Source organism: Cyrtonyx montezumae, unplaced genomic scaffold (genome assembly GCF_038088225.1).
Source record: "Cyrtonyx montezumae isolate F1298 unplaced genomic scaffold, pur_monq_1.0 scaffold_2, whole genome shotgun sequence".
NCBI classification, from domain to species: Eukaryota; Metazoa; Chordata; class Aves; order Galliformes; family Odontophoridae; genus Cyrtonyx; species Cyrtonyx montezumae.
In genome coordinates this window covers 9,303,955-9,318,188 of record NW_027071936.1, presented here as the reverse complement: position 1 = coordinate 9,318,188, position 14,234 = coordinate 9,303,955, and the positions used below count along the sequence as shown (strand labels likewise).

General features: G+C 45.2%; 1 protein-coding gene across 1 annotated transcript; it reads right to left on the bottom strand.

The window, feature by feature from the left end:
• Window positions 1-4,573: 4,573 nt before the first annotated feature.
• On the bottom strand, window positions 4,574-9,569 carry ELMOD2 (ELMO domain containing 2). Its single transcript, XM_065736349.1, has 8 exons — window positions 9,389-9,569; window positions 9,023-9,051; window positions 8,226-8,320; window positions 7,601-7,730; window positions 6,714-6,847; window positions 6,383-6,451; window positions 5,085-5,218; window positions 4,574-4,948 (listed from the first exon to the last, which is right to left on the bottom strand). The coding sequence occupies exons 1-8, from the start codon at window positions 9,531-9,533 to the stop codon at window positions 4,791-4,793; spliced, it is 894 nt and encodes a 297-aa protein (XP_065592421.1). The 5' UTR covers window positions 9,534-9,569; the 3' UTR covers window positions 4,574-4,790.
• Window positions 9,570-14,234: the final 4,665 nt, after the last annotated feature.

The window sequence follows — 14,234 nt, the reverse complement described above, 5'->3', positions numbered from 1 at the left end:
AGTGGCGCTGGCACTTCTGTTACAGCGGATGTGAGCTGCCAGCTGCTCTGCTGTAGATGAAGATGGCAGAGGCCGGCATGGCGTGTGTGGCATGCTGTGTAGAAGGGCTGTGGGAGAGAAAGGAAGTAGCCTTGGTGCAATTGGTCAAGCAGAAAGATGGCACTTGTGTTGGGTAGGCTGTGCACTACGCTGGGTACTCGCATAGCTTGTGTCCCTCCTGTCACAGCTTCTCAGCTATTAGCGACTTTGCAGCTACGTTTTGAGCCTGGGGTAATTGGGTCTCTTGGTGGTAGGTGCAGTACGGAAACAAAACAAGAAACTGTTAGGCAGGGCCTGAATTCCATTGGGATACTTAAAGCAGCAGATTAGAGGTAGTGTGTAAGCTCAGTCAGCCTGCAACGTGCCTAGTTGAGCAAGTGATAGATCAGAAAAGGCTCCTGTGGAGGTAGGGAGATCCCTCAGTTTGGGGAGCAAAGAGAAGCCAAGATCAACTGGGCTTTCACTTTCTCCAGAGAAGTTTGCCAGCTCTTCCAGCTGTCAGTTTGCTCCTAGAGCTTTGCTCTCTCCTAGCAACGAGGCAGCTTTTCCTAGCCATTAAAACGTCCCTGATGTATTTTTATACATGCATATATATATATTCTTGTTTACTTTGTTGGAGTAAACATTGAGCAAACTATACTGGAGATAGCTGGTGATCGTTTGGGAGCGGTAATAATCACCTCCCCCTGGCAGCAGAGGGTGGCAGTGCACAGCAGCCAACCTGTGCACTTCTTACTCCACAACCCAGCTCGTGGTCAGCCACAGAAGTGCTGTCTTGAGTTAAGATGTCCATTCGTAGAGAGGGAGCGAGCGTTCAATGTCACAGTACACAAAGATGTATCAGCCATGTCAAACCGACTTTCCCTTTTGACAGTTCCCTGTTCCAACAGATGTGAGATTCCAAGCGGACTTGCATGTAAGTGTTGCTCTACAGCACGCCATCCATCTTGGGTGTTAAAAATAAACACCTCTCACAGCTGGATTTTAATCTCTCATTCCTTTCTCTTGGTGTTTGATTTTTAGATACGTATCTTGGATGCTGTTCTTGACATTAGGCAGTGTAGGTGAGGCAGCTGTTCCAGCTGGTACCGGTGTTTTGTCAGTTCAGCTTCCGTGTGCATCCACGTCCTGCTGCCTCTACTGCTTCTGCTAGCTGTGCTGTAGTTACTGGGAAAGACACAAGTAAGTGACTTGGTTCTGTAACAGCAAGGCCAGAACACACCAATACTGGCAGTGTTTTTATAACTCGTTCTTTATTTCCTACCGCTGTAAACGTATGCTTCCATTACACAGACATCACAGTTTACATTATTGCTTTTTATACTGTGGTAAACATAAATTTCTCTAAGAATGCGGTTATCTAAGCACAGTGTGATAAGGAGAAACTGCCCACCAGGAGCGCTCTCAGGCATCTGTTTCTTTTTTTCCCAAGACAATATACAGACTGGCACAGGGAACATCAGTCCAAGATAGACCACCACTGCACTACAGCAACACACAACAAACAGCTATGACCAAAAAACCTCCACAGTCAGTGTTCTTCAGTAATGGTGACTGCTGAATTCCCACCTGACTGAACACAAACTTCTTCCATCGCAATGACTCTTAAGACAAGGCTAACTAACATTTTAGTTTTTAAATGTTTATATATACTAAGGATGGAAAAACCCAGGAAGTGAACGCTTGGGCTTTGCTTGCTGTTACTCGAGGCCCCTTCTCTGGTCGTCCTTTTAGGACAGGGCATCCTATTGTCTGTGCTATCAGAAGCAGCAGTTTAAAAACATTTCTGTTTCTTAGGTTGCACAGCCTTCAAATCTTTCCAGTTAAGTTGGTTACATAGAAGCAGTGCGTTTAATCAATGGATGATTAGCTTCTCCCTTGAGTTATAATCATCTTTTCGTATCTTGAGCTAACTTTGTTTGCACTGTGGTGCCGTGTCTGAAGCACACCCTTGAACAAGGGGTAGTTTGCAGCGTGTTAGCAACCCAACAATACGTGACAGTTAATAAATAACAGCATGAGAATTTACCAGGTTTTAACTTAAGATTCTTAGAAGGAACTCTGAGCAGCGAGTTGTGGAGTTAAAACAAGCTGATCACATCAACTTGCGGAGAGGCGCTTACCTCTGTTTTGAATTTCTCACAGCCTTAGGATTGTCATTCTCTAAGAGAGGATGTACAGAACACACTGACCAGTACAACACCGTTCTAAACACTTCTCTTCCCTCCCCTAAATGCAGTTTTACCCCCTCCCCCCAGCCCCGTGTTCTAGTCGCTACCACAATACACTCAGCCCACGAACAGTGCAGAACGGGGGGACTTGGTACTATTCTACGCAGAACGGGGGGACTTGGTACTATTCTACGCACTGTGACTGCCAGAAGAACTGGGGTACTTGATCACACCAAAATACATGCAGGTCCTAACCACGTACTGGGAAAGCGTAGTGGAGCCTAGCAAATACTCATCTTTAACAAACAGCACATAAAACGAATGCATTCCCACATATACCACTCATCTGGTGACTGCTGGGTTGAGATGGTGTAATTAAAACAAAGCTAATGAAGATGCATTTGACAGAGCTTAACATCTGCTCTATGCTGAGATGTCTTTGTTAAGTGATAGGAAAACTGAACCAGGATGGCAGTAGCTAGCAGTTTCCTAGAGCTCAGGGAGCAGAATACAAGTTTCAAGGCTGGAAAGGGCAGCGTGTAGGCTCTATAAGCTACCACTGCCAATAGAACAGCCAAAGTTGCAGACCCTACCATAGAGAGGGATCTCTGAGACTGTAACAGCTCTGTTACTGTTGAGCAAGTGGAAGGTGAAAATAAAACCCGGGATCTCCTTGTCTGGTAGCAGCAGCAGGAATCTTGTGGTCACTTCTGAAATGCGAAAGATGCGTCGTGTTTACTTGCAAATGAGATCTACAAGCAATAGCAAAAATCATTACAGAAGACAAATGTGAAAGAAGCTGGGACTAGTACGTAGTGGACAACTAACTTTTTAGCCACTGAGAAAGTGTGTGCTTCCCACTCCTTCCCTCCATCAGACTTTAGGGATGTCCAATTTGCACAGGGATCAGAGAGAAATGGCACCACAGATCTGTTATTTCAGTGGTGACAGTTATGAGACTCCACGTACCTGGGAGCAGCAAAACTGGTGCTCTGCTTACAAGCCACGGTATAACCGTACTTACTCATAGTTACAAACTGTATTTGTTTTTAAGTAGAACAATATCAGTCCAATGTAGGAGAGCTGAACCTCTCTTTGCCCCGTGTGTGGTAAACTCAAGAACCGTTACCAGTAACTAAAGTACCATAAAAAGAAGACAGAACTGCATTACCTCCCGTATATGGGTACTGTATGCCTTGACCAGGAGCTTTCCCACTGATACAAAGATCAAAAATGTTGAAGGGACCAAGAGCAGCCGGGTGGACGCAGTGCAAGAGGTCACTATTAATATGATAATCACATAATTAATGAAGTGGGAAGGCACCTCCAGAGCCCCACGGTCCAACTCCCCCTCTTAAAGCAGGGGCACCTGCAGCAGGTTGCTCAGGACCTCATCCATGTGGGTTTTTAATCTCTCCAAGGAGACGTAGTATTACACAATATAATAACAAATGTAGTGTTTATGTAGTGTAGTGTTACTCAGTACATAAAGGGGTTTGGCTCGTTCCTCTGTTGCTCCAAATCCGCGTTCTTCAGGAACCTCACCATTGTGAGCGGCTGACTGCAGTTAGCTAATTCACCTGAGATGATTAAAAAATAACCAAGAAAGCTCATGTCGGTATAAAAACGTCGTGCCAGGGTGCTAGTTAAGTACCTACTGAAAGAGCTTTGCCCAAAGAACTCAAGTTTCTAAGGCTGCAATCTGGTTCCCAGAATAAAAACAAAGCACTGACTGAATAAAGCAGAAGGCACTTGTTTAGTAGCAGGTTCTAGGAAAAGAAGCGATGGTTTTACCAAATCTGTTTAACGCTGCTTTAAGCAAAAAGCCAAAGAAAAGACCGGCGACTGAGTCAAACATCTCAAAAGATGAAAGAATGGAGGAGTTTCGTAGCAGGAATGTTTTCAGAAAGAGGACCTGATCCTCACGCTGTTGATTTCTGATTCTTTTTTCTGTTTGCTTGCAAATCAAGCTTTTTCCAAGCACAGCCATTTGCAGCAAACAGAAAACTTCCTTAGCCGGAAGTAATTAGTAGTACGTCCATGGGTGCGTTGATGAGTAAAGCCTCTTTTCCAAGGCTGTCAATGACTAACACGTTCCCTTCAGCACAGCAACACAACACTGACACGTGGGTGATGACTACACGCACAGAACGTGAACACAAGAAGCCTAAAACTGAAAACTTCACCTAAAAAAAAATAGCTTTAAAATACAATTATCAGTTGAACCTACTGATGAAAAACACCGTGCAGAATAAATACCTGCTTCAAGTTCTTGCACCAATGGGCATAAAAGAAAGAGAGAGCAAATGATCCGGAGGATCTTCAGCCTTACAGGTAAAAACAAAAGCAAACTAAACAACAAGGTAAGTGTACACACAGAAACGTCCTTTGGAGAATAGCATGTAAGAGCTGTAAACAGAGATTGATTGTCCGAGCTTTCCTCACCAAATTTAGCTTTTTTCTTTTCTATTTTTTATGCAAAAGAGTTCTATTGTTATACAGTTCATAGCGAAACCTGCACAACTTTGAACCAAATGCACCATTCCCTTGTGATGCAGCAGCGGATATGCTGCAGAGGAGTTACGGTTTTGGTGTGTTTTGCAAGGTTAATGTCACATCGTAATCCAGGAGAAGACCCTTAATCTTGTCATGGAATTTTTCTCTGTACTGGTTGAACTGCATAATGCTTTCCGGTTCTTCTTCAAACCAGAACTTGTCAAACTCATAAACCAGATAACCTGTGAAGAAAATTATAAATAGAGATCTGCACAAACGAGCTCTGCAATTTCCTGCCTCGAGCTACTTAGGCCTACAGCAGTCCTACACACCATGTTCAATCCCTTGAAACTCTGAGCGTAAGCCACGGATACTTACAGTAAAACTGATGGAAGTGTTCCATTTGTGGCAATCCAGGCACCACGTTGTACAGGTGAGGCTTTAGAGCACCATTCCTAAGTAAGCTGTACGCCATTTCGGTCAGATTAATTCCAACTATTGCATAAGAATATCTGCAACAGCAATCACAGTTTGTTTGTTTTTTAAACCTTATGTGTTGAAGGACGTCAAAGTTTCCCAGAAACAGATGGTACTATGGTAACTGTCAGAGTCAATTTTTCCTATAATGCTCATTGAGCTAACTGTGACCAACAGGCCCTTTTTCAGTTCCCTATTTAATCTATCCATATAAAAGTGAGCTATTGTAAAACATGCTATTTCCTCTGCAATAGTTTCCTAAATGCCTCCATGAAGCAACGAGGAGATGGGAAAGCCAATTAATACTGAATTCAGATTACTCATTTGAAATGATTACATCTTCTGGAGCACTAAAAAGCGTGCATGAAAAAAAACTGGTACAGCATCAGTAGCACGGTCACCTCATCTTCTTCTCCGCATGTGTGAACTTCTTCATAGTGCAGTGACGGAGCACTGGCACAGCTGCACAGAGAGGTGGTGAGGTCTCCTTCTCTGGAGAAGCTCAAGACCCGCCTGGACGCCTACCTGTGCAACCTGGGCTAGGGAGCTGCTTTGGCAGGGGGTTGGACTCGATGATCTCTAGAGGTCCCTCCCAACCCCTGCAGTTCTGTGATTAAAAATCTGCTTTTCTGGTGCACAGTTAGAAAGCCTCCCACCGTAAGTTTTTTAAGGACTGTTAAAACAAGTGTTTGTTTAAGGAAAAAAAAAAGAAGAGGAATTTACGTCAGTGATTCGTGTACTTAATTAATGAAAATGCCTCAGGAATCTAGTTAGTGACCTAATTACATAAGGCAATATTCCTGAAAATAAGCTAGGAAAGTTTCTCATTCTTGGCAGGGCATATAGATCAGAGTGCATCTATACTGTCCCTACGTGGGATATAAAGGAGGTGGAAAATAAGTGCTTAGTTCTACATCTAACCTGAAGCTATTAAAAATACAGCTGTGGTATTCCAAGTGTTAACCAGAGCCTCTCTTTTGCATCATTTGAGTCCTACTGAGTCTGTTCTAAAAAAAACTGCGAACATTTCTGGTTCTGAAAATGATTTCTGTTCAGTTTCTCAGGCCTTTCTGCTTTGGTTTCTACTTAAATGGAAAAAAAAAAAAAACACAACTATTTTCCTCTTTATTTTCAGAACAAGTACCTGACAGCCTTCACATGTTCTTCCACAAAAAATAGCAAGAAGTCTTATGACTTACCCCAGCTTTGGGTGATTTGAACGAGAAAGGATCTGACGCGCTTCGTTGGTGTAATGCTTACTAAAATACCTGCCAGCGTGAAACAAAACCTTCCATTACTTTAAATTCACAAGCAATCAAATGTCTGCAGCAATTCTGTTTCTCCCCTCACCTCTACAGTAAAATGTCTGAAGCTGCTGCAATCATCAGCTTATTTAAAGCTTCTGTCTCTATGTAAGCAGCATTTCCAATCGCTTTCATTTGGTCTCTATCGCAAATGGAATTAACTAGCGTGAATTCGCAGGTACTGCAAAGCCACGAGAGTGGAAGCTCAGCAGTTTGTTTCACTTACACCAGGTTCACTAAGCCCAGCAGGCCCATTCCTCTGAAGTCCGTTTTGGGGTCGTCGCCTTGGAAGCCAATGTCACACCACTGCTTCGTGATTCTGCCCTTCAGATTTTCGTGAGGCATCAGCAAATTCCAGAGCTGCGCAAACATGTCACCGTGTTATGCACTGCTTTCAAGTATTCCAGCTCATAATTCAGAGCACGTTAGAGACCGTGGCACAGATACAGCCCACATGCTGTTTTCTGTTAGTGGTGATCAGGAGACACGCTATTACAGACATGAAAATGACTACATTTAACGTTAGAAGTGTCGGTTTCCCTAAGTAGATGCTACAGAAGCAAAGATTTGTTTCATATCCCAAAGACTTCTCATATTCTGATGGGACAGCAGCGTCCAATACACAACAGATCATGCTGCACAAATTTGTGACTTCCATGACAAGATGAGTCCTTATGAATTACTAAGAAAGTGGCACACTGCTGCATTTGCAAGTTCGAAGTCATTTAAAAAAGCCTCTTCAACACTGATGTGGTAATAAGAGAGAAGATAAGGTAATAAGAGGTTGATTTTTTTGTTATTAAGTAATCGTTGGCTGAGAAATTAGCTTTTCAGTTAATATTCTTCAGTGACCTGTTAGGAAAATTAGTCTGCTGCTGGTGTTCTGTGTGGTTTTACAGCAAGTGATCCCAGCGCAGGCATCTTTCCTTTACTCACTTGCTTTGCTTTGGCATTTTATTTTGAGGAGTCAAACAGCTTAGCAGTTTGCAAGTAGAATAGAGCTTTAATTAGAGCAGCTCATAATGTGGCTGTTAGATCAAGTTCATTACAACTGCTGGACTTGATGGTGGGGGATGGGTACAGGTTTTGCTTTGGGGTTGGTTTCTTTTTTACCTCAATTAACTGTTCCTCGTGTTCTTCGTTCTCCGAATCGTATGTGACCTTCCTCAGATTTTCCACATCCAAGTAAAGTTTTTTATAACCTATTATCTGCAGTAAGGACACATGCAGACTTGTCTTAAACCTGGAACAATAACAAATAACAGAAGCTATTGAGAGGTGTGATTACCCATAAATTCTTGCTTGATCAAAACTAAGAAAAGTCGTAAGCACAACGTAAATGCTCAAATTGGGAAGGGCTTCATGTTTACATGTCATACTTCAGCACACTGGTATTGCTGTTTAGATCCCATTTCCACATATAAAACTGCCAGCTGATTTGAGAGCTGCACAGTGAGACGCTCTTCGCTTACGTGCATGGAATGATGCTCAGCTAAAATCTCTGATGACACGATATGATACTGCTACTTAAAAGCAAGGAGTGGCACAAGTGACCTGTGAGACGTGGAAGCGGTTATCACAGACTCATATAAATTTAAACTTTGCAATTTATTTTCCAACAGGACATAGCTATACCTAACGCCACATAACTGCCACATGATTGCATCAGACCAAGTAGCAGCAGGAGTAAGCCAGAAGTATTGGCCTTGAAGGTCCTGTGTTAGGCTTCTAAACGTACCTGATATCCCTCTGTTCAATTTTCTTTTCTTTCATTACATCTCTGATACACTTCTCTACTTCAGTTTCATCAGCATTTAGAGCATTTCTTAGAACCTAGGAAGTTTACAGAGTAAAAGACCTCATGAGGAATGCAGAAACAAATGCAGAAATCTATCACCTGCTTCACTCTTGTTACTTCTCAGCCTCTGGATGCCTGCCACGTGAGTATTCTTTAAAAAACTACGCAAGGAGAACAGCTGATGAGTTGAAAATGCGTATGATAAATGTGCTCAAATGATGTACAAGGAGATCTTCAATAATTAGTTTAATTGTTAAATTTAACTGCAATAAAAAGGCATCATTTGTAGGTAACTGACAAAAACCACATCGCTCAAGTTTAGGTTCATTCGCCTTCAAATGCTGAACTAAAAGATGATCTTCCTAACCTCAATCTAAACAAATGCAGCCATCAAGAAGCAGAAATGACACAACTCCAGAGAGGAAATAATGCTTCAAAATTAGGAGATGGTAAACTAACGAAACTGAGGTATGAACCTGAGCTGAAACAACAGAACTCAGTGTAGGATTCTGCCTCTCTACAGACTTCAGGAACAAAGGGCAAACGGTAATAATAAATACACTGTGCCCATCTGAAGTTGTCTTCCACCCAGAACGCTGTTCTTCTCCCTCCGGGTCTTCCTTCTCTACTTTCTGCTTCCCTCAGAACATGTTTTCAGGCATCTGCTTCTGAAATAAGGCTGATAACAATACAGAATTAACCTATTTTGTTGTAATTTTACTATTTTTAACAATTACCTTATTTTTGGACGATCCCAGTGAACGTTCTGCAACGATAATGAAAGAAGTCACTCACATTGAACAAGCTCGGTTTTATTAATTCACAACGGGGGGTTCTTGTGTTGAAGCCCTGTTTTTATCACACGGGCAGAGCACTATCAAAACCAACAGGTACAGAGCAACTGACAGCCTTAAACCACGGCTACTGCTGAAGGCTTCTTTAACGGCCAGGAGGATCGCGGCGGCACCGAGCTCGCCTCAGGGGGAGGCACCGTTTTTCCCGCCGCCACCACGCGCCCGGTGACGTCATCACGCACGCCGCTCCGCACGCGCTCCCCCCCCCACCCCGCCATTCTCCCCCCCCCCGCTCCCGTCCCCGTTTACCGATGCCCAGCGTCCTCCGCGCGCCCTCCTTCTCCCCCTCGCAGACGCGCTGCAGCTCGCACTTCCCCGTCAGCAGCCTCCAGAGCCACTTCAGCCAGAACCGGAAGTAGCTGCTGTACAGGAACCCCCACAGGCGCACCAACATCTCTGCCCGCCCGCGGGGAGCTCCCCCCTCCCTCCCCCTCCCCTCCCCCCGCTCGCCGCAAGGCCGCCCCGCGGGCCGGCAGCGCTCGCCGCCCCGCAGCCTCCCGCCGGAAGCTGCCCGGTGCCTTCCTGACCTGGAAGTGATGCCCGGATGGGAGGGGGGGACGGAAGTGGCGGTCCGGGGGGGAGAGGGGAGGGAGGGAGGTGTGTGGACCTCTCAGTGTGACTGAAGGGAAAGGTGATGGGAAAGGAGACGTGAATTTGGGCTGTAGCCCTCTGCCGCACTTTGAGGCTCTGGAGCGTGCCCACAGAAGAGCAGCAAGCCTGGTGAAGGGCATGGAGCATGAGGCTTACAGCTGAGGGAACGGGGCTTGTTCAGTCTCCTGCACAGGGGGTGACCCTGTCACCCTTTACTGCTGCCTGAAAGGAGGTTGTGGTGAACCTCTTCTCTTAGTTGACAGCGATAGGATGGCAGGTGATGGCCTCAAGCTGTGTGCCGGGAGGGGGTACAGGCTGCACGGTAGGAAAAACGTCTTAGAAAGGGTGATCAGGCACTGAAACAGGCTGCCCAGCTAGGGGGTGCAGTCACCATGCCCGGAGGTGTTCAAGAAGCGTGTAGGTGTGGCACTGATGCACACGGTTAGTGGACATGGTGGGGACTGGCTGGACTAGATGATTTAGAGGTCTTTCCCAAACTTAATGACCGTGGAGCATCCCGTGCCATAGATTCAGCCCAGGTGTTTGCTTTAGTACTGACAGGCACCTCCACCATTATAATGAATGGTTATTTTAGTAAACATGGGTTGAACCTTCAAGATCAGCGGAAATAATTCCTATTCTTATAAACTGTATGCAAAATTTGATTGGAGAGCAGAATGAAAGCTGACAGACTTGCCTGGCCACATTCTGATGCCTTTCTAAATGGGTGAAAATGGAAGCACCCTTTGCACAGAATCAGAAGCCACGTGGCAGGTCTGCATCCCGAGTGGTTCCAAGGGTGGACCAACATTTTGGCATTGGTCCTTTGTATTTTTGCAGTCACAGGGGTGCAGAGTTTTGTGTGGGGGGATCGCTGGCAGGTTAGCTTCAGTTGTTTGATTTCAGGTCTGATTCCCACTCTCAGAAGCCACAGGGAGAGCTCCTTATACCCTTGGATATAAGGAAAAGCTCTTCTATAGCGAGGGTGGTGAGGCACTGGTATAGGTTACCTAGTGTTGTGGTTGCTGCTTCGTCCCTGGAGACATTCAGGGCGAGGCTGGATAAAGGTCCTGGGCAACTTGACCTAGCTGTGCTGTCCCTGCTCACTGCAGGGCAGTTGGACTGGAGGGCCTTCAGAGGTCCCTTCCATCCCTAAGGACTCTGGTTCTATGAGAGGTAGTTTGTCTTAAGAGAAGGCAGGAGGTCATACCTTTTTTCCACTGTGGCTTCTTAAATGAGTCATCTGACTCTTAAAACACTGGAGTGCTACAGGATAAAAATAAACTAGAAAGTATTTCTATTAACAAGCGTTCTCATTTGGTAATAGGAGGGTGTGTTGGTTGTGTCAGAGCAATCTTGACTTCAGCAGCAGTGCTGTGTTACAGTTTGGGAAGGTGGAGGAATTGCAGCGACGTGAAGAAATGCGGGTAAGAAATGGAAGGGTGCTCAGGTCCTTCCTGTCAGTCTCCATGCCCACACATCGATTTAGTTTGAAAGTCCAGCAAGTGTGCATCCTCACAGTGTGGGTCTGTGCAAACAACACGTGGGGAAATCTCAGCAGATGGCAGTTTTGTTGGTGGGTACCAAAATAAAGCCTTCCTACAGCCTGGTTTAGGAGCTTAGCTTTCTGCTGTGTGTTTGTAATTACTCAGAAATGTCTTCCTATAAGCATGGTTCCTTTTTTTTGTTTAATTATGTTATTTATGCTTAACGTAGAAATCCCTTTTTGTATGGATTGTTGAGAAGCAAAGCAACACCTTTTTATACTTGAAGTTTTGGAGATTGTTCCGCTCAGTCTTGTGGTAATCTTTAGCTACAGATATTCAGAGCACGCTACTGTTGTCTTCTCAGTCCGTTCTTACAGGACTGAATACTTGTTGTTGACACATTATAATTAGAGCTGTTGGGGTAAGCATGAAAAATGTGTAGGTCTCATTTAAAGCGCTTGCAAAATGGACAAATGTAGAAGAAAGAAGTTTTAATCTAGCTTGTTATTTGTTTTTTACTCATAAAATGTATTGAAATCTGTATTTGGCAAACAAACTGTAACTAATTAGTACTTAAAAAACAAAGCATGCATCTTTTTTTCACACCTTTTTATGAATTATTAAAAAGATGCAGTGCCTAATTGCTGTAACTATGGCAGAAGATGAAGGTGATAAGATATAAATTGGAGATTTCAGGTGCATTAATGTCACTTTCTGTTCTAACCTCGATGGGTCTTTTTCAGTGCCTAACAGGCAAGTGTGAACTCTTAAGTCCAAGCTTCATTTGGTTCTTTATGCAGCCTCCATTATGAGGAAAGGCTGAGAGACCTGGGGCTGTTCAGCCTTGACAAAAGAAGACTCAGAGGGGATCTGATCCACATCTATAAATATCTAAGGAGTGGGAGGCAAAGGGACAAAGCTGGACGCTTCTCTGTGGTGTGTGGCAGTAGGATGAGGGGAAATGGCCACAAACTGATGCATAGGAATTTCTGCTCAAATCTAAGAACTCCTTCACAGTGTGGTGACGGAGCACTGGCACAGCTGCACAGAGAGGTGGTGGAGTCTCCTTCTCTGGAGACGTTCCAGACCCGCCTGGACGCCTACCTGTGCAACCTGGGCTAGGGAGCTGCTTTGGCAGGGGCTTGGACTCGATGATCTCTAGAGGTCCCTCCCAACCCCTACAGTTCTGTGATCCTGAGTGATCCAGCAGACAGCACCTGACTTGACACAGATGGTGGTGGTTGAGTTGCTGCTTCTGCATCATGCTGTTCAGTCATGTCATGAGTTACATTGGGACATTCAAAACTATAAAGGGTAGCTTAAGAAAACAGTCCTGGTTTCCTCCAGGTAGTGTTTGCCTTCCACTGCCACCTTCAGAAGGCTCCAAGGAAGGGTAATGACCTCCTGTTTGCCTTTTAAAACTACGTTTCTTAAATGACAGCAGGGCAAATAGTTCAGCCAGCAGTATTGGTTGTATCTTTACAGTCAGAAAGTGTTCCATGGCAGTGACTGTTACCTATTGTTACAGGTAGTTTGTCTTTGTGTACCCTTGGAGACAAAGGACAGCAGCAACGTAGCATGCGGACTAATCCTAGTAGCTGTTTGGCCCATGAGCCTGTGTTTTGTCAAATATTTATTTTAATCTTTCTTATCTCTGTTCTTGCTTACACAGAGACGGGTGAAAACAGTACGAAAAATACAACTTACAAGAAAAGACGTTCAGTTAAAACACTCAAGGACGAGCCCAGAAACACGTTCTGGCAGGTAAGCCATGGCAATGGAAGCAGCCTGCTGGGCTGCTTGCTCTGTAGAAGAGTTAGGCTTACTTCGTGGTAATATGTTCTGCGTGTCTGTTCTTAACAGTTGCTGAAAGGTTCTAATGTTGCTGAGAGGGAAGAAAAGGGAACAAAAAGTACATCTTACTCTGATCTCGAGTAGTTCTTGAACATACAATATGTGTGAAGGAGGAAGGTGTTAGGAAAAGATGTAGTTCCCCATCTGAAGTTTATACACTGCTCTCGGTCAGCATCAAGTGAATGATCATCACTAGTCAGCATGGCTAAGGACCTGCTTTAGACTCATCCCAATCAATGAGGTGTAATGCGTTTAGATGCATTTAGCCCATACAGTATGCAGGCTGCTCAGTAGGTTCAGTGACTATCTGACGGTGATACTTTCCTAGTTGGCTCCCTGTGCTTTTAATGGATAACGAGATTTATAACTCTAAGTATCTATTAAATGGAGAAGTAAACCTGCCTGTAGAAACGTTCAAGCACAGGAAGGCTGCCCTAGGAGAACTAAAAAATGACAGATTTGCATGGGAGGTAGAGCTGTGAACAGCTGTTGAGCATGTCATAGCGAAAGCCAACAAGCGCTCACAGAGAGGTGTGAAAATGACATTTTTTGACTCGTAAAACCTGGTGGCTCCATTAAAGCCTTGTCCACAGAACTGCTCTGTAAGCACAGTTTCCCTTCCTCCGTACTTCGGAAAAGATGTTCTGCTGCCAACTGCTTAGAAACACAGAATGGTTTGGGTTGGAAGGGAGCATCTAGTTCCAACCCCCTGCTGTAGGGCAGGGATATCTCCCACTAGAGCAGGCTGCTTACAGCCCTGTCCAGCCTGGCTTTGAATGCCTCAAGGGTAGGGGCATCTGCAACCCCACTGGGCAACCTGTTCCAGTGTCTCACCACCCTCACAGTAAAGAATTTCTTCCTAGTACCCGCTCTAAATATACTGCCTGAGGTGCATCCTTCCCCTCGGCAAACTGAAATCCTTCTTCAGCATCCAGTGCCTCCGTTCACAGCAGCACGATCAATTCCAACCGCTGCTTTACCGGGGCTGTTAAATAGCGGCGGGGCCGCCACGCCGCCTTCCCGGGGGGGAGAGAGCGGGACGAGCAGTCGCCCCTCTGCCCGAGGAGGGCCGGGCACTGCCTCGCCCCGGCACGGGGGCGGGCGGCTCGGAGCGGACACGCCCGTCGGGTGAGGCCGGGCAGCGGGCGGGCGGCCGGGCACAG